At 45.5% G+C, this 20,466-nt stretch overlaps 1 protein-coding gene across 1 annotated transcript in view; it reads right to left on the bottom strand.

Moving 5' to 3' along the window:
- The window catches only part of LOC311308452 (uncharacterized protein), a gene marked incomplete at its 5' end in the record, with an annotated part of 49,395 nt that extends 31,593 nt beyond the window's left edge, over positions 1 to 17,802 (bottom strand). Inside the window, 13 exons of the mRNA XM_084437411.1 lie at positions 267 to 417; positions 5,343 to 5,434; positions 5,922 to 6,036; positions 6,361 to 6,476; positions 6,674 to 6,986; positions 10,179 to 10,292; positions 10,638 to 10,760; positions 10,922 to 11,101; positions 12,502 to 12,651; positions 13,066 to 13,179; positions 13,511 to 13,660; positions 14,418 to 14,570; positions 17,758 to 17,802. Of these exons, the coding sequence (XP_084293537.1) occupies positions 267 to 417; positions 5,343 to 5,434; positions 5,922 to 6,036; positions 6,361 to 6,476; positions 6,674 to 6,986; positions 10,179 to 10,292; positions 10,638 to 10,760; positions 10,922 to 11,101; positions 12,502 to 12,651; positions 13,066 to 13,179; positions 13,511 to 13,660; positions 14,418 to 14,570; positions 17,758 to 17,802 (1,816 nt within the window). The remainder of the gene's footprint in view (positions 1 to 266; positions 418 to 5,342; positions 5,435 to 5,921; positions 6,037 to 6,360; positions 6,477 to 6,673; positions 6,987 to 10,178; positions 10,293 to 10,637; positions 10,761 to 10,921; positions 11,102 to 12,501; positions 12,652 to 13,065; positions 13,180 to 13,510; positions 13,661 to 14,417; positions 14,571 to 17,757) is intronic.
- Between the last annotated feature and the right edge of the window lie 2,664 nt (positions 17,803 to 20,466).

Below are 20,466 nucleotides of genomic sequence, written 5' to 3'. Positions count from 1 at the left end.
TTAAAAACAGAAAACTACTTTTGTTTTCAAATCAAAGAGATAAGGACTTTTGTCCAACTCAATTCAAGATCATGGAAGACACTTCAGAAAGCACACCCTCCCTCCTCTCAGCCATGGCTATAAGGATTGGTGGTTTGACATTGAACATGATGTCACCCTCCCGTAGTGCACTTACCCTCTCTTTCCTCTTATATAGTCTTATTAACTATGAATGTAGACAGTTTGGTGTCAGCGTGTGTTGTGTCACCCCTTAGTGGAGCTCTTACCCTCTCTCTCCTCCTCCATGTGGCTGAGGCGGAGCACCATGGTGGCCTTCTCCTCCTTGGCCCGGTCCCTGGCCGTCACAGCCTCCGACAGCATCTCCTGCCACTCCAGCACCTGGCTCTGGGTGTCATCGGCGCTGCCCGACTCACTGGCCTAGGGGTTGAAAAGGGAGCGGAGGGGCATCAGGCAGGAGAGAATGTTCTGTCTCCTTACTGTACATTAAAAACCCCATGTCTGGGGCGCCCCGGTAGCTCACCGGGTAAGGCGCGCACCATATGAAGGCTAGTCCTTCGCGCGGCAGACCTGGGTTCGATTCCCGGCTCCGGTCCTGTGCCGCATGTCCTCCCCTCTCTCTCACACATTTCCTGTCTCTCTACACTGTCCTATAACATTAAAGCTGAAAAGCCCTAAAAAATATCTTTAAAAAAAAAACACAAAAAACATGTCTCTGACCTTCCCATGTTGAGATATTTCGCTCAAGTCCAAAAAATGAATGGAGGTGAATGGTCGGCCATGTTTGGGCAGCTTGTGGACCCGCCCTGGGATTCAGATCCGCTCCAAAGTTTAATGGGTTCTAAGGTGGCCCATGCTACACCCCTCCACCGAGTTTCATGAATATCGGTCAGGTAGTTTTTGCGTAATCCTGCAAACAAACCAAGAAACGGCACGCACCAACAAACGCCACCGAAAACATTACCTCTCGCCCATGTGGATCTGGTCATCTTTTTTTGCCGCCTAGGCCTTAATGAGACTGAGCTGGTGGCTATTATTTTGTTGATTTTTTTTGTTTAGTAGTCATCTCTCAGTGGTTAGAAGAACCGTTAATAAATTATATTATTTTGCAATTATCATTTCTATTATATTACTTTGTGTAGACTGGCTTCCACTGCTGTGCTGTAAAATAACTGTAGGCCTAGCCTATTATTTTATTTTGAAACAGTAGTCTTGTGTTGTTATTTAGCCACTATTGTCACCCAGACATGGTTTTGCAGCCGCCTTAAAGCAGTAAGCATTGCCAAAGAGGTTACCAGTAAAAAGAACCTACAAACTAATAACTTAACGACCACAGGTGAGGCAGATGAGAGAATTGGCAAAATATATATACAATGATGACCCGAATACAGGCTAATTCGAAACTGGGTCATGAGAGAGTAATCTTATTTAACAGTGTCTATAAATGCTTGAGAGAAACATCATTGGGGTAGAAGTTTGTGACAGGGGAGGATATGAATGAGTGTGAACGACCCAACCAGCCAGAGATGACCCGGTGTGAATGAGCCAAAGATGCATGAATGGGCTATTACCTGAATGAATGACAAAGAATGAGTGATTATCTACTATATCAGGCAGATATTTTGTATGAGCCAATGTACGTGAAAGGGCTACCCATATGAATGAATAAGTATTCTTAGTGTGAATGAATAAGTATGCATGATTATCTGGTCTATATGAGCCAGATAATGTACGAGAATGGGCCATACCCAAGTGAATGATTAAGCATATCTGTGATGGATGAATGTTAATGCATGATGCAGATATTTTGTGTGAATGAGCCAATGTACGTGAATGGGCTATACCCGTATGTATGAATAAGTATACTTAGTGTGAATAAATAAGAATGATTATCTGGTCTATATGAGACAGATAATTTACATGAATGAGCCAATGTACGTGAATGCCATACCTGAGTGAATGAGTACAAATGAAGAGTATTATCTGGTCTGCTGCAGAGGACAGATAATTTACGTGACATGAGCCGACTATACATGAATGAGGCTATGGGATGAGATGATAACAAAACTGAGAAGGCATGTGTGGTAGCATGGTGACCCCTAGTGGCCATGGAATGGTCTGCGCCTGTAAATAATAAATTGAGCTTGAATAGTCCAGCCCATACGACTGGAGAAACGAATAGTGTTTATGTTGTTATAATAAAGTCCAGTGTCCATGCTGGACGGGCCGGTCCTGAAGGCCAAATGGCCGATAGTGATGGAGGACTATGCTAGCTGTCATCACCCTGGTCCCCAGGCAGGGGAGGTGATAGTGATGGAGGTCTTTACTAGCTGTCATCACCCTGGTCCCCAGGCAGGGGAGGTGATAGTGATGGAGGACTATACTAGCTGTCATCGCCCTGTTCTCCAGGCAGGGGAGGTGATAGTGATGGAGGACTATACTAGCTGTCATCACCCTGGTTCCCAGGCAGGGGAGGTGATAGTGATGGAGGACTATACTAGCTGTCATCACCCTGGTCCCCAGGCAGGGGAGGTGATAGTGATGGAGGTCTATACTAGCTGTCATCGCCCTGTTCTCCAGGCAGGGGAGGTGATAGTGATGGAGGACTATACTAGCTGTCATCACCCTGGTCCCCAGGCAGGGGAGGTGATAGTGATGGAGGTCTTTACTAGCTGTCATCACCCTGGTCCCCAAGCAGGGGAGGTGCGTCTAGAGGTTACTGTTTGGGCCCAGGAGTGGTGAGTCTGAAGATGTTCAGGTGAAATGTTGTTGCAGGAAGGCCAAAGCCCTCACGAGAGGGGCACCTACTCGCACGCTGTGTGGGCAGGCCCACCATACGCCCCTAGGGGACAAGAAAGGGATGATTCATAAGTCTAAAATCCTCCTCCTGTTGGTTGGCATGAGTCCAAGGACCACTGAGGCCCGTCTGCCAACAACCCTGTACATCCCTACACAAACTCACTCAAACATCCCTACACAAACTCACTCAAACATCCCTACACAAACTCACTCAAACATCCCTACACAAACTCACTCAAACATCCCTACACAAACTCACTCAAACATCCCTACACAAACTCACTCAAACATCCCTACACAAACTCACTCAAACATCCCTACACAAACTCACTCAAACACAAACTCACTCAAACATCCCTACACAAACTCACTCAAACATCCCTACACAAACTCACTCAAACACAACTCACTCAAACACACAGAGAAAGTTAAGTTGGTCTCAGTAGGAAAGCCAGGGTATATATAGAGTCTAATATATTTAGATATTGGCACGGCCCGGCCCATATAGATTAAGAGATACAGCTAACAACCTACAAAAATGTAACGTTATGATCAGAGCATTTTAAGCTAAAAAAAGGGAGAGTTGAGTAATAATAAACAACAACCCTGCCATTAGCTACTGGATCAAATCACTAAGGAGATTCACATCATGTTACCGCTAGTAAAATCCTTTTTGTCAAAATGCTCTCCACAAACCTGCAAGTCTGACCTACGGAGCACTTGGGTTGGAGTGTTTAAATGTTGATCCCCAGAACAAGATCAAGTCAAAGTTTCAATCGGTCTGGGTCTGACAACGGAAGCCTATGAACAGTGATGTGTATTGATGTTGCATTCACTTTGTTCCCACAACAGGGGACTGCACGTTCTCGCACCATTGCTGTTATTAATGATATATCCCGTTACCAATAATCCTGCTGAAGGCCACTTGGGAACTCCCTAGTCTTGTTCTGTGTTTGTACGATGAGGTAACTCTCTCTCCGGCTCGCCCGTCGGTACAATGCGACAAAGTGGAAGTTTACAGTGCAACACAGTGACGGTCGGGGAAATAGTTCCAGTTCAAATGTAGCTGTTGTTTCAACATTCGGTTAGCAAGTAGCCTACATTTATCAGGTCGGCCAAGCAATATAAAACCATGAGCTTACCGTGTCTGAAAAAGATACACATTAAAGTGCCCCAGCCACTTCTATTGTAAAGAAATTTGAGTTGAAAACCTCCATCTTGCTCATTGCTTGAGCGATCAGTGAAATCATGGTCTCTATATTTCAGATTGATGTTAGACATATCAGAAATAGGGCTAAATGTCCACAATAGCACACTAATCATTTAGGTGCAACAAGGACATTTTACTTTTGGCTTTTGAAGAACGTTTCAAATTGTTTGCATTAAACATGGTAAACAGACATGGCAACGAGTGTTTCAAACTTAGACGCTTCTGTGAAACACTCAGGAAGGAATGTGAAGCCGGTAAGGTGACTACTCCCGAGGTCTACCCACGCTTTATTCTGCTGTTGTGATGGGTGTGCTGACGCAGCTTCTACCCCCCCTCCCACAGACGGGCCCAAATCTTTCTCCTTTTCAGACGCTCCTCTTAACTCTGATGACCTCTGAGGCTGAATCAGGGAGACTCAGGCTCAACACTTCATTTCTTGCACCCAATTCTGCACATCTGTGTCCTTCACATTGTTCTCTGAACTCTCTTTACGTGTCAACGCATTTTCAGGCAGAAAGCTTTCTGAAGCAGTACCCTAACGTCAACATCCCTCCTCTGTCTGCATGACATGCCCCCTGCACATCACACACGCTCCCTTTACCAATGGTGAACGCCCACCTGAGAGGGACTAGTGTGGGACTAGGGACTAGTGTGCTTGTCTGACCCCATGGTGAACACCCACCTGAGAGGGACTAGTGTGCTTGCCTGACCCGTGACCCCATGGTGAACACCCACCTGAGAGGGACTAGTGTGCTTGCCTGACCCCTGACCCCATGGTGAACACCCACCTGAGAGGGACTAGTGTGCTTGCCTGACCCCTGACCCCATGGTGAACACCCACCTGAGAGGGACTAGTGTGCTTGTCTGACCCCTGACCCCATGGTGAACACCCACCTGAGAGGGACTAGTGTGCTTGTCTGACCCCATGGTGAACACCCACCTGAGAGGGACTAGTGTGCTTGTCTGACCCCATGGTGAACACCCACCTGAGAGGGACTAGTGTGCTTGTCTGACCCCTGACCCCATGGTGAACACCCACCTGAGAGGGACTAGTGTGCTTGTCTGACCCCATGGTGAACACCCACCTGAGAGGGACTAGTGTGCTTGCCTGACCCCTGACCCCATGGTGAACACCCACCTGAGAGGGACTAGTGTGCTTGTCTGACCCCTGACCCCATGGTGAACACCCACCTGAGAGGGACTAGTGTGCTTGTCTGGCCCCATGGTGAACACCCACCTGAGAGGGACTAGTGTGCTTGTCTGGCCCCATGGTGAACACCCACCTGAGAGGGACTAGTGTGCTTGCCTGACCCCTGACCCCATGGTGAACACCCACCTGAGAGGCCGCCCTCTTGGTGACTTGCTCCAGATCCGCTTGCATCGTCCTCTGCTGCTCCTCGTACACCACCAGCTTGGCTTCCAGCAGATCTGCAAACACACACACGACTCTCCGTGTCATCAACTTATATTACAGCTGTTAGTCGTTCTTAGATACACACAATGCCCTTTGATTGTATTTATAACAGAGGGCAGTAGGCTTAATGAAAGTATGACGCACACTATCTTTAGCAGGTAACATGTTTGTTAATGTCCAGTAAATGGTAAATGGACTGCACTTATATAGCGCTTTTCCACCTTAGCGGCACTCAAAGCGCTTTACAATGGCCTCTCATTCACCCATTCACACACACATTCACACACACATTCACACACCAATGGCGGCAGCTGCCATGCAAGGTGCTAACCTGCTCATTGGGAGCAATTTGGGGTTAGGTGTCTTGCTCAAGGACACTTCGACATGTGGACAGTCGGAGCTGGGATTCGAACCGCTGACCCTTCGATCATTGAACGACCCGCTCTACCAGCTGAGCTACAGCCCTAGTACACATGTGCCGCTGCATTTCAGCAGCTTTACCGTTCTTGGCCTTGACCTCCTCGTACTGTTCCAGCTTCCAGAGGATCTCCTCTCTCTCCTCCTCCAGGTCGGTGATGCGGGTGCAGAGCGTCACGTCAGGGGAAGCGCCTCCAGACTGGCGGGGTCAAACAACAAGACACAAATAAGCAAGTTCTAATGCATCTTCAAATCTGTAATTAGACATTCAATTAACTAAATGGGTCAAATGAACATATTGCATATCTCTTCCATCAAACATTAACCCCCTCAGGTCAATGCTGAATTTTTTTCAGCTTTTGATTTCGGGGTTGCCTGATACTTATCTGAATTTCATCAAGTTAACACACACTTACTCCAAAGTGATTAATATTTTTATTTGACGGACTATCACAGCTACATTTATATTGTAGTTACCATCCAAATACACCTATGTACAGTATTTGTTAAATATTTGTCTCACCTGGTTTTTCCTAAGCTCGTCTTCAAGCTGTCTGATACGTGATTTGGACCATGCTTTCATCTTCAGGAACTTGGCCTCTGATTTACTGGCCTCCTCAGTTTTAGATATAATTAGCGCTGTAAAGAAAGAGAAAAAGAGAAAAGAGATAAAAGACACAAATGGAGAGAAAGAGAGAGAGAAAGAGAGAGAGAGAGAGAGTGAGGAGACGTAATCTAAGAAGCATGAAGACAGCACAGCTGAAAGCTCGGAGGGCAATAATGATTCACATCTAGTACTTATTCACCCAATTGTGGTGCCATGATCTCCTGCCTACCTTCAAGCTCTGCTATCCTTTGGGCTACGCCTGAATCCACAGAGGTGTCTCCCCCTCGCCCCTCCTCCAGGGTGGCTGTCTGTGAGGGCCGGGCTGTGGAGGGAGCCCTCCTCTGCTCCCCCAGCTGACCACGGAGGGCCGTCTCCCTCTCAGTCAGCTCAGTCTGATGCTTGTCAGCGACGTGACGCAGCTCAGCCTGTTGCTTTTCCATCAGGTCGCGTATCTGCGCCCGCATCACATGCTTCTCTGCTTCAAGCTTGGAATGCAGACTCTCCCGCTCCACCTGCAGCCTCCGCGCCCGCTCCACCAGCTCCTGAGTTGAGGGACAATATTCATTAATAGGGCTGGGTATCGATTCGAATTTCAAGAATCGATTAGATTCCGATTCACAAGGTTCAGAATTGATTATCACGATTCAATTCGATTCGATTCGATATCGATTCGGTTAGTGTTACTAAAACCTTTTTTTTTTTTTTTTTGCTGTAACCTTAATTACATGACTGCCAATTTATGCAACAACACATCAATACTAGGGCTGGGTATCGATACTGATTTCCAAAAATGAATGAATCATTGAATGAATGAATTAACTATTCATTCCTTAATTTTTTCATTCATTCATTAAATAAAAGATCGATTTTGGGATTCATGAATCGATTCTGAATCATTTGATTCAGAATCGATTCAGAATTGATTAATCAATTTTTTTAACCCAGCCCTATTCATTAACCTCTTGAACTCTATGGACTTTACTCAGCATGTTACTGAGCCCACCCACAACAGACATTATACTTTTAGAACAAAAGGAAAATAATTTGTGGATCTGCCCTGTAATTCAGGTCCAGTCCAAAATCTAATCAGGTTCAGGGTTCATATGTACCATGTATGAACATCATAGGGTTATTTGTTTTCGAGCTATGGTGATACAAAATGCCCATCCAGACCCCCACCCACATGCCCACATGCGCGCCTCAGCGGCTGGGGTCATTATTCCACCACTTTACTGATCTCAACCCCACTGACTTGAGCTATGGATCTGACTGGACAACATGGGTGTTTTTCAATGAATGATATTCCTAAACGTTGATCCAAGTGGGGAGCACATAGGGAAAGTAGTTTTCTTGTTGGTCGTTTTTGGCTGGAGTACATCCTTAAAAAGAAAGAACGCACTGGTGAGCTCAGCAATACCAAAAGACCCGGAGGACCACGGAAAACAACGGTGGTGGATGACAGAAGAACTACTTCCCTGTGAAGAAAGACCCTTTCACAACAGTTGGCCCGATCAAGAACACTCCCCAGGAAGTAGGCGTATCGGTGTCAAAGTCAACAATGAGGGCACGACCAATATCCTGCAGCAAATCTGGCCTCTTAGTGACTCTTAATGGCATCCCTACAAACTTTGTTTAGGTTTCTTGTTCTTATCGAGGTACCTACCCTTTGACCTTGACCTTCAGACTCCACTCTTCCAAGCTAAACCCAACAGGCTGCACCTGCTCAACGCAGCTAGAGGCTGCACCTGCCCAACGCAGCTAGAGGCTACACCTGCCCAACGCAGCTAGAGGCTGCACCTGCCCAACGCAGCTAGAGGCTGCACCTGCCCAACGCAACTAGAGGCTGCACCTGCCCAACGCAGCTAGAGGCTGCACCTGCCCAACGCAGCTAGAGGCTACACCTGCCCAACGCAGCTAGAGGCTGCACCTGCCCAACGCAGCTAGAGGCTGCACCTGCCCAACGCAACTAGAGGCTACACCTGTCCAACGCAACTAGAGGCTACACCTGTCCAACGCAACTAGAGGCTACACCTGCCCAACGCAGCTAGAGGCTACACCTGCCCAACGCAACTAGAGGCTACACCTGTCCAACGCAGCTAGAGGCTGCACCTGCCCAACGCAACTAGAGGCTACACCTGTCCAACGCAACTAGAGGCTACACCTGTCCAACGCAACTAGAGGCTGCACCTGCCCAACGCAACTAGAGGCTGCACCTGTCCAACGCAGCTAGAGGCTGCACCTGCCCAACGCAGCTAGAGGCTGCACCTGTCCAACGCAGCTAGAGGCTACACCTGCCCAACGCAACTAGAGGCTGCACTTGTCCAACGCAACTAGAGGCTGCACCTGCCCAACGCAACTAGAGGCTGCACCTGCCAAACGCAACTAGAGGCTGCTCCTGCCCAACACAACTAGAGGCTGCACCTGCCCAACGCAGCTAGAGGCCGCACCTGCCCAACGCAACTAGAGGCTACACCTGTCCAACGCACCTAGAGGCTACACCTGCCCAACGCAACTAGAGGCTACACCTGTCCAACGCAACTAGAGGCTGCACTTGTCCAACGCAACTAGAGGCTGCACCTGCCCAACGCAACTAGAGGCTGCACCTGCCAAACGCAACTAGAGGCTGCTCCTGCCCAACACAACTAGAGGCTGCACCTGCCCAACGCAGCTAGAGGCCGCACCTGCCCAACGCAACTAGAGGCTACACCTGTCCAACGCAACTAGAGGCTACACCTGCCCAACGCAACTAGAGGCTGCACCTGTCCAACGCAACTAGAGGCTGCACCTGTCCAACGCAACTAGAGGCTGCACCTGCCCAATGCAGCTAGAGGCTGCACCTGCCCAACTCAACTAGAGGCTGCACCTGCCCAACGCAACTAGAGGCTACACCTGTCCAATGCAACTAGAGGCTACACCTGTCCAACGCAACTAGAGGCTGCATCTGCCCTATGCAACTAGAGGCTGCACCTATCCAACGCAACTAGAGGCTGCACCTGCCCAACGCAACTAGAGGCTGCACCTGCCCAACGCAACTAGAGGCTACACCTGCCCAACGCACCTAGAGGCTACACCTGCCCAACGCACCTAGAGGCTACACCTGCCCAACGCAGCTAGAGGCTGCACCTGCCCAACGCAGCTAGAGGCTGCACCTGTCCAACGCAACTAGAGGCTGCACCTGCCAAACGCAACTAGAGGCTGCACCTGCCCAACGCAGCTAGAGGCTGCACCTGCCCAACGCAACTAGAGGCTACACCTGTCCAATGCAACTAGAGGCTACACCTGTCCAACGCAACTAGAGGCTGCATCTGCCCTATGCAACTAGAGGCTGCACCTATCCAACGCAACTAGAGGCTGCACCTGCCCAACGCAACTAGAGGCTGCACCTGCCCAACGCACCTAGAGGCTACACCTGCCCAACGCACCTAGAGGCTACACCTGCCCAACGCAGCTAGAGGCTGCACCTGCCCAACGCAGCTAGAGGCTGCACCTGTCCAACGCAACTAGAGGCTGCACCTGTCCAATGCGTTAACTTTGGAGGCAGCACCCTCCCATTGCGATTTCATTGGCCAAAATCATTAACATTTTCAAGGCTGTACCCACCCACTGGGCGGACGACAGATCGAAAACATAATCCCTGCCTCTCCAGCCCCTTCAGAGATGAGACAAAAAATGAGCAACCTAACAGTGTTTTCAATAGAGCTCGTCTTTATTAAATCAGAAATGGTGCCACTGACCTTTATCTGCTGGTCTCTGCCATCCACCTCTCCTTGAAGGACATCGATCACCTGCCCTTTACCCAGCAGCACCTCCTCCTTCTCATGCAGCTTCTGCTTCAGAGCCTTTAGGAGCTGGGGAAACAAAACACCTGGCTCGATTACAGTACATACAGTACTCATTTGTAATTGTAAATAATTGTTGCCTTGAATTTGAGTATTTGTAAACAACCAGCCACAAGCAATTTAGTTTTTGGATGAATACTAAAGTCTAACCCTATTCCTCTTAATATTGAACTATTTTAAAATATTCTTATTTACATTTGAAATGAGCTCAAACAATAGATTTCTCATTAAATAGATTAATTTAACCCAAACTGAAGAAACCCTTACAACTATTTCTTACAACATCCAATTCTTGAAGACAACATTGCGGTAGCAATTATAACATTTCAATACATTTTGTAGTGTCTAGCTTACCTGATCAAGATCAGCACTTGCGTCAGATTTAGCAGCCAGCTTGAAGAGCTCTTGTTCATGCCTCTGGTTTACGTCCATTAATTTGTTGTCTTTCTGTAGAATGATGTCTTTAAACGTCTGGATCTGAAATGTAACATACAGAATGAACGTGTATTTTATTTGAATAGTGCAATATTATTACTAATACTTGAAAGCATGTTTCTATATTTCCTCCAGCAACGTGAAACCTTTTTGGGGATATGACTGAAGCAGTATGAAAGCTGTGATTTACTGGTAGGACATACGTTCTGCTTGTACATGTTCTCCTTCTCCTCGTATTGGTCTTTCTCTGTGACCAGCAGCTCTCTGAGGCTCTCCTTCTGCTCCTGCAGGAGGCTGTAGCGCTCCTCTCCCTCCTCCACCTTCTTGGTCAGGTTCTGCACCAACATCTGGAGCTCCTGGAGACGTCCACCGTCTTCTGACAACTGCAAGAAATAGGCGGAGCTAGTTCAGAAATGGGCAGAGCTAGTTCAGAAATAGGCGGAGCAAGTTCATAAATGGGCGGAGCTAGTTCATAAATGGGCGGAGCTAGTTCAGAAATAGGTGGGGCTAGTTCAGAAACAGGCAGGGCTAGTTCAGAAATGGGCAGAGCTAGTTCAGAAATAGGCGGAGCTAGTTCAGAAATAGGCGGAGCTTGTTCAGAAATGGGCGGAGCTAGTTCAGAAATAGGCAGAGCTAGTTCAGAAATAGGCGGAGCTAGTTCAGAACTGGGCGGAGCTAGTTCAGAAATAGGCATGGCTAGTTCAGAAATAGGCGGAGCTAGTTCAGAAATGGGCGGAGCTAGTTCAGAAATAGGTGGGGCTAGTTCAGAAACAGGCAGGGCTAGTTCAGAAATGGGCAGAGCTAGCTCAGAAATGGGCAGAGCTAGTTCAGAAATAGGCAGAGCTAGTTCAGAAATGGGCGGAGCTAGTTCAGAAATGGGCGGCGCTAGTTCAGAAATGGGCGGAGCTAGTTCAGAAATAGGCAGAGCTAGTTCAGAAATGTGCAGAGCTAGTTCAGAAATAGGTGGGGCTAGTTCAGAAATGGGCGGAGCTAGTTCAGAAATAGGCGGAGCTAGTTCAGAAATAGGCGTGGTTAGTTCATAAATGGGCGTGGCTAGTTCATAAATGGGCGGAGCTAGTTCAGAAATAGGCACTAGAGAGGTAGTCTAGTACTAGGTAGACGAGAGGTTATTTGGTGAATAGGCTGTGGCTGGGGTTAATCTTAGCTAACTTAAAAATAGCTAACTTTACAGGAATCATCACTGTAACATTAGCTAACTGCGTTAGCCACCGACAGCTACCGTTAATGTTATGGGAGGTGCTGCTAGATGTGAGCTTGTGAGCCAACTGGCTATCGCAGTCTTATTGTGCTGGATTAGCGTTGGAAGCATTGTAACTGATGTGTTCAGGTGACATTACATTTCATGCCATTTCAGTTTGCAGCTATTGCAATGGCATGGCTAGCTAGTTCCATCCTACGAACCAGTCCTGAAGAGAAACAAGCCAGCACCAGCCCATAAGCCAGGCTTGGCCTGGTCTAGTTTTTATCATCTAAAGCATTTTCAGGCAGAAAGCTTTCTGAAGCAGAACCCTAACGCCAAAGATGCTTACACGGGTCTCACCTTCAATCCTAAAGCAACACTTGAATCTGCCTGACAATTAATTTAACATTTCTCATGATGGACAGACTGCAGTCAGTGCGTGCATATCATGCAGTTCAGTTCACAGGGACGCCATGAGTACAAGGAGCTCCTGGTTTCAGGTCATAAGGATGGTACAGCTTTCGTACAATAATAAGATGCCATTGATCAATTCAGAAATGGGGATGATGAGGTCTGTCTCACCTTCTGCTCCGGTGCAGGTGTGACGGAGGGAGACATGGCCGTCTGCAGGTGGACGATGTAGACCTCCTTCTCTGCCAGCTTGGAATCTCTCTCGGCCAACATGGCGTCCATCTCCTGGCCCCGCTGCCACTGTGCTTTCAGCTCCAGGGTCTGAGAGAAGTGAGATGGTCATAAACAAAGACAGAGACGCACACACACATCCATCTCCCAGCCCCAGTATGCATGCCTCCATCTCCCAAACTGTTCTTAATTTGTATTGTTTTTATTTCTTTTTTTTCTTTTTCTTTTAATTGTATTGTTTCTTTTAAATCTGTTCCAATTGTGTTTATATGCTATTTTTAATCCATCTCTTTTCATGTAAAGCATTTTATCCATCTCTTTTTATATAAAGTATCTTTTTATGTAAAGATTTGTATGAATGGTGCTATAGAAATAAAATGACATTGACAGTCCTGTTATTATACAGCTCTATACACCATGCAGTCCTGTTATTATACAGCTCTATACACCATGCAGTCATGTTATTATACAGCTCTATACACCATGCAGTCCTCAATGGCATACCTTGACGGCTAGCTCCTCGTCTCTCTGGGAGAGATGATGTTCCAGCTCCTCAACCTTCTTCCTGAGGAGAAGGATCTTTCCTCGGCTGGCCTGCTCCCCTCCCTCACTCCCCCCCTGCAGAGACACAGAGGGCAAAGCACACAGGATCACCACAGAGCAGAGCTGAATATACAACAACACGTTGTGTTTTTGATCCCACAAGTCATGCCAAACATGTAAAAATATTCAGATTGTGATACATGTTAAACTTCAAATGATAGATGGGTGACATTGTGATAACAAATATTGAACATTGTTCACAAACTTTAAATATCACTCTTGTTTTAACAGCAATTGGTGTATTGACTTTCTTATGCCCCCCACGACCTCTGGAGGAGGAACCAAGGACCTCTGGAGAAGGCACTCCTGATTCCATTTAGGTGGGATCAAACGGGAAGTCTCTCACCTTCTTGCTGGGGGTGGAGTCCTGGCCGGCCTGAGTAGGGGACGCCTCTTGTTTCTTCATCTCCTCTAGTTTGGTGGTCAGGGAGGTCACCTTGGCTTTATTCTGGAGACGCATCTTGGAGAGCTTGGCCTCGAAAGCCTCCTTCTCAGTCTTTAAGACAGTCATCAGACAGGCCTGTTAGCTTCAGTGAAGGACAATTTGGCACTTTTACTCTACTCATTCATCTGATCAGATGAGGATGTAGAGATGTGTCTGCCACTATGTCAAATCAGGAGTAAAGAAATTGGATCATTTCATTTAGGAAATAGGTGTAAAATAGCGGTATTTCTCTGTAAAACGTTAAAGGAAAACATCTGTAAATATATTGTTTCTTCAATCTTTATTTGATTTAGGACATTTCACTTTAATTTTACAGTTTTTGTTTAGCAGCTGTAGCTGCCAGTCATTTGACCATTTTTTTAATTATTTTTTAGATTTTTAGATTGATTTCACTCTAGACCACAATTGTGGTGTGAAGTACAATTACCTAAATCAGAAACATCAGTGCAGTGGTACACAACCAGAAAGATGAATATACAACATAAGAACAAGAAAAACATCATATGAAGAGGGGAAATACTTTTCTGAGAAAAGCGCCAAGATTATGTAGTAGCTTTTGTTTGTTTGTTTGCAATAAGAGTATACATACAATGACCTGTACTTAGTGTTAGAGAGCTAATGCTAGTATTGTAATCTGGTAGATAGACTGTAGTAGGGCCTACTGCAAATAGTATTATAATGCTATCTACGTATATTTATTTTGCGACAGTTTTTCATCTCTACAATGCATATCGTCACGTTTTTACATCACGATAGCTCGTGGCACGAAATATTGTTACACCCATATAATAAACACACTGAGCCTCACCTTAAGCTGCTCCTCTTTGGTGCACAGAGCTGCATCTTTCTCCCGGATCAGCTCCTTCAGATGGGCGACCAGCTGCTCTGTCTGGGCCAGCCGGTCCAACACCTCCCCCAGGACGACCTCGCCTCCACCAGCCCCCTGGGGGGAGCCAGGGGCCTGTTGGGAGGAGAGGAAGATAGCAGTCGAGGGATTTGGGGAGATAAGAGGCTAAGTCCGTGCAAATTCGTGCAAAAGCACCAAATTTGGCCCAGATGTACTGTAGGCCAGGGTCGCCACAAATAAATCTTGACCGCCACATATAGATTTTTCATTTTTTTGCCTCCACACTCGGCGACTGCTGTGGCGGAGGAGATATATTCAGTCGGGTGTGTTATTTGGTTTGTTCATTCATTCTTTTTGATTACACAAAAACTACCAGAGCGATTTTCACAAAACTCGGTGGAGGGGTGCAGCATGGGCCAACTTAGAACGGATTACATTTTAAATTAACTTTATTTGCCGTTTTTGCGAACAATATTAACATATCTGTATATATACATGTAAAACAAAATAATATCTGACTCATGACAAACAAATCAGATAAACACTGACTATTAGGCATATAAATAATATGCTATATTATTGCACTATGAAGAACAAACTATTGTTCAATGAATTGTTACTCGAACATCCTGTCATTTGATCTTTTGATCTTATTTTCTAGTTCTCAAATCTATGCATTGTATCTCAGGTAAATATCAAGTAAGACAACTTCATTGCTTTATCTGTAACTTTTATTTGAAAACACAACAACCGTATTTAACACAGTACAGTTAAAGAGCATAACCTTCTATAAAAAAGTACACATTCAGTACACATCAGGTTCACCAGGATATTCTTAAAGAACATCTCTTTGCCTTTAATAAGGCAATAAAGAATGCTAGGAGAGTTCACTTCTCAAAATTGGATCTGGTCAGCTTAAGAATAGATTTTAAGATGAGTTTATTAGTTTATAAAGCACTCCATGGTCATGCACCTGGATACATATCAGGCATGCTTTTACATTATACACCAAGTAGGACCCTGAGGTCGTCTGGCACTGAACTATTAACGGTTCCTGGACCACGACCACGAGACATGGGTAGGCAGCCTTCAGTTTTTATGCCCCCAGCCTCTGGAACACCCTGCCGGAGACCCTCTTGCTGTGATGCAACAGTAAAAGGTACTGCGCCACTTGCAATTTTGGGGTTCAGTGTCTTGCCCAAGGACACTTCGACATGTGGACAGGAGGAGGCGGGATTCGAACCGCCGACCCTACGACGACCCGCTCTACCACTGAGCCACAAACGCCCCGCACGTTGTAATGAAATTTATAGCTGCAGCATCATTTGGTCCAACAGAGATGTACAGTTGTGTGTCATCCGCATAACTGTGGAAACATACAGTACATTGTGCTCTGTAATGATATCCCCGAGAGGCAGCATGTATAGTGAGAATAGGACCAAGGCAGCTCCCTTGTGCAACCCCAAAGCAGGGGTCATGTTTCTCAGACACATGATCTCCAAGCCTGACGTAGACCTTTCTCCCTCTGATGCATGTTCTGAACCAGTTTAACACACCATCAGAGACCAACCAGCCTTTCAACGCCATTGATTAGGATGTCATGGTCGATCGTATCAAACGCTGCACTTAGGTCTAATAGGACGGATTGAGACCTTATTTGCTTCAGTTAGTGTGAGGTTGCTGTTTATTCTAGTAAGAGCAGTTTCAGTGTAGCTGTGTGTCCTAAGGCCTAATTGAAGTTCCTCCAGGATATTATTTTCTTTGAGAAAGGAGTTTATTTGTACTGAGACTATCTATTCAAGTATCTTACTGGGAATGGGAGGTTGGATATCAGCCTGTGGTTGTTCAGTGCATTAGCATCTACAGTAGGTTGTGTTTCTTTAGTGGCGGTTTTACAACAGCTGTTTTGAAGGCATCTTCCCATCTGGGAAGATGCCTGTTTGAAGAGAAATATTTATGATCTTCAGGCCATGACTTGAAACGCTGTCGAAAACGGCTTGAAGCTGCGAGGCACCCATTGTGTTTGTACCTTTTCTCATTCTTCCTCATCATCTTCTGCTATGGGAGCCCATAGTGCCATATGGTAAAAAGTTATGCATTTTGGCACACTCATTCATCACCTGACTCTTGTCCTCAAGTCTCATGACATCATCTCAAACACTCTAGCGCCACAAACGTGTCAAAGTTGGAGGTGCGTTTATGCATGCAACTTTTGACCCGTAAGTCTGTAGATCTATAGACCAATGTCTACAAGTGTTACAAGGACTTGTGATTTTTGAAAGCATTCACCCATTACAGCTAATCAGTCCCGTGACCAGTCACCAAGTCACATGTCGATACCTCGAACACTAGTGCCAACAAAGTGTCAAAGTTGGAGGTGCGTTTATGCTGAGCCATATGCCCGATTTTCAAATTTGATGTCCTGTTGGATTCCTTAGATCAGGCCGAGTTCAACACACCCTATGAGGTCATTTCGGCCATAATGCATTGTCCACCATATTGGATTTTATGAAAAGTTTTTTTTAATCACAGGCCTTTTTTAATCACATCTTCTTTGAATCTTCAGACCAAGACTCATTTAAGTTTTTACATAGATTTTTGATATTCGAAAACGTTCACCCGTAACAGCCAATCGAAATCAGCGGCAAAGGAAATTAGGTCAGATCTCAGCAGCGTTTTGATGTATCAAAACCACATTTGGCACACTCATTGGGGACAGTCCCATGACCCCTGTCACCAAGTCTATGTCGACACCTTGAACTCCAAAGTGTCAAACTTGCAAGTGCTTTTATCCTGAACCGTATGCCCGATTTTCTAAATTGAGGTAGGGATTCAAATGTGGCTATGGTGTTTCCCTGGATGCCTTTGATGCGCTTGATGCTTGCCCCCCCCTATTGATGCTTGCCCCCCCCCTATTGATGCTTGCCCCCCCCCTATTGATGCTTGCCCCCCCCTATTGATGCTTGCCCCCCCCCTATTGATGCTTGCCCCCCCCTATTGATGCTTGCCCCCCCTATTGATGCTTGCCCCCCCTATTGATGCTTGCAGCTATGTTTTTATAATCGTATTGTAGATTTTTCTTTTACTGGCACCAATGCGAAACATTCAAATTTGATATCGCATTACCCAAAAAAAGGTTGCAAATGCTCCCATGTCATGTGACCTAGTAACTTCAAATCAACAGTGAATATTACACTACATGGCACAGCTGCTTGTATTGAATTTTAGTACCTACTCTATTTTATATTTATATTTTAATTAGAAATTCATCAACACACACTTTTTTTTTGTCAATACTTACTCCTGGGCCTGTCCCGCCCTCCTCATTGGAAAACCACTTCAACATGGTTTCAGGTTATCTGGAAAAAAGCAATGGAATTATGATTCCACAAAAAGAAAAAGAAAAAAAAACATTCTAATAGCACGTTCTCTGACCATATTCATGACAACACAAATGAATAATTCAGACAGTTAACTTGTCGTGACATTTTTCAGCACCACCTTTGTCATTGCATCAAATGTATAACATTTATTATGTATTTCACCAGACAAAAATGTATTTTGTTTTATTATTTTTCTAAGCTATTTGTATTTTCTAAGTAAGAGTGAGTCGTTTTTGATAGCTTTATTAATTTGTTTATAAAACATTTATTTTGTACTTTTTGATGTCATCAACGTTGCGCGCCAGATTCCTCAGTTGGATGAGTGTTCTGAGGAGAGGTAAGCGGCTGATAGAGCTCTTGTTTTATCAAGACATAAAAGTTCATAAAAGCTCTTAAAAGTGTTTGTGAATACTGTAATTCATAAGATAACTGTGTTATAGAACTGGCAAAGTGCCATTGGGATTGTATTTCTGAGGTGAATGGAGTAATTTATCGAATACTGTACATCAAGTGATTAGTTGCTGTGCTAGCTAGCAAGGTTGAGTTGTTGGTCTTGTTCCTGCTCATTCACCCTTTCTTTCAGGTCTGTGAATGACCAGCCAGACTCACAGCATTGGCTGTATTCTATTCTTATTTAATGCAGAATAAATTAACCAGCAGTCACCCAAGCAGAGGTCCAGTCTGTAACTGAATACACAATGAAAAGAAAGAGAATCGCCTAACTAGGGACTGGGGTTGCAAATTAGCCAATAGGCTAGAAACCTTTCATGCAACACATCTATTACGACAACATGTATGTAACGATGTGCGCTGCATTGTCCCTAACAAATAAACCAATAAATAAGTACAATAAAATGCAGAACTACACGAACACTAAACTAGACCGGTCACATCTGCATACAAGGCTGCAATAGCCGTTTCAGTGAAATATTTTTGACACTATTTCATATCTTGGTTCCAGTGTTTGCAGCATTCGGCAGAAACCTTTGTTTTTGACTACACTGTAAGGGAGAAGGTCCTTGCAGATAAACCCAGCGATAGACTTGGTAATAGTCCTCAGGCAGTTAGGATGAAGCTTTGCTTTGAAATCCAGTCCAGTCTGACTTTTGGCACTGCTAAGTTTAGCCGTTTTCTCCCAGAGATCAGGGTGATGACGAACAATGTGGCTATGCATGTTCATTGTGTTTCCTGTGTACTTCACTTCCATGAGACAGTTCTTGCAGATAGCATATTCTTTATCAAGTTTTTTTTGTCCCATCTTTGGTGTAAAGGCCAAAATGGTCCCAGACTTTAGATTTGAAGGCTAGAGGTGCATTTCATATTTGTTTTTCCCCCACAGTCCGCAATTTCAGCCAATCATCTTCCCCAGTGTGTGTAGCTGGTTCACTTCTTTTCTACTACGTGCAAGCGCAGCTTGTCCCCCCCCAAAGAAATTGCTATTTGCCCATGTGTATCGATAATTGTATCGCAAGAGTCCATGATAAGATAAATACCATATCGATATTTTGTCCCACCCCTATTAGCCAAGCGATGTGTTCTAAAACTGGGTTATATTTTGGCAACATTGACAGATGGATTGTTGTTAAATATTAGCTAGCTAGCTAACCTCCTAGCAAAACCAGCCACAAACAATGCTGAGGAATGGTTAGCTCTGAGTTAGCTAGCTAGCGTTCCCAAGCTAGCGTTAGTTAGCTAATGTTCCCAAGTGAACCATGAGTCCTCATAAACCCTTGTGAAGTCTGAGGTAGTGGTAGCGAGTAGCTGGTAAACTCACTAATCTGGTAAACTCACTCATCAAAGGAGCGCTGACAGTCCCCCCAAGAGGGACGTTGCCACTGGCACAACTGTCAGTGTGCCCGCCTCGCAAGCGGAAGAGCTTGTAAGAGTGTGGGTTCGAATCCCGCCCTGGGTAAGCCCTTAACATGGCTCAAACGCAATAACGCAGAGTAACATAACGCAAGGTATTGCATAACATAACATAACATAACGAAAGGTATATCTAGATTGAGAGCGTGAAAGTCGCACAGAAACGGACATTGTCAATGTTCCAATCAAATTCCTCTAAACATTGTCCCACCCTCATAGCTTGTTTGCTTCGGAAATACGTCAAACTACGGAAGTTCGATGATCTCAAACGTCCGTTTCAGTGCGACTTTAAGAACTTTAGACAGATTCGATAGAAGGAAAGTGTTGATTGACGGGTGGATGTCGTGAGATTATTGGCCTAAAATCTAGCCCCGCGTCACCAGTCTCTCCTCGGAGAGCCTGGTATCTATTTACTTCACTGCCTTAAGCCCGCCCCATCATCCGGCTCGAGCCTGTAGAGCCCGCCTCCAACATCCGCTTGCTTTATTTTTCCTTAACCGGTAGTTCTCCTCGCATCTTCTTTTACAATTTTCGTCGGTGTTATGCCTGGTGATGTCATCGCGAATGTTATCTACTCGAAACTTCACCATGTGCAGCCTACAGTAAAAACATTACAACAACTGTTTTTCTTCCGGTCCAGACCGGATGATTATGTGATGCGTCATCCCGCTTCCGCTCTAGACCGGCGAAACAACACCGAACGAGAAAGGCCCCAGACTACCTAAAATCTAAGGTACCTGTTGTCGTAATTGCACGTGACC

Source organism: Borostomias antarcticus, assembly GCF_949987555.1.
Source record: "Borostomias antarcticus genome assembly, chromosome: 4".
In the NCBI taxonomy this organism is placed as follows: domain Eukaryota; kingdom Metazoa; phylum Chordata; class Actinopteri; order Stomiiformes; family Stomiidae; genus Borostomias; species Borostomias antarcticus.
This window is presented reverse-complemented; position numbering and strand designations above follow the sequence as displayed.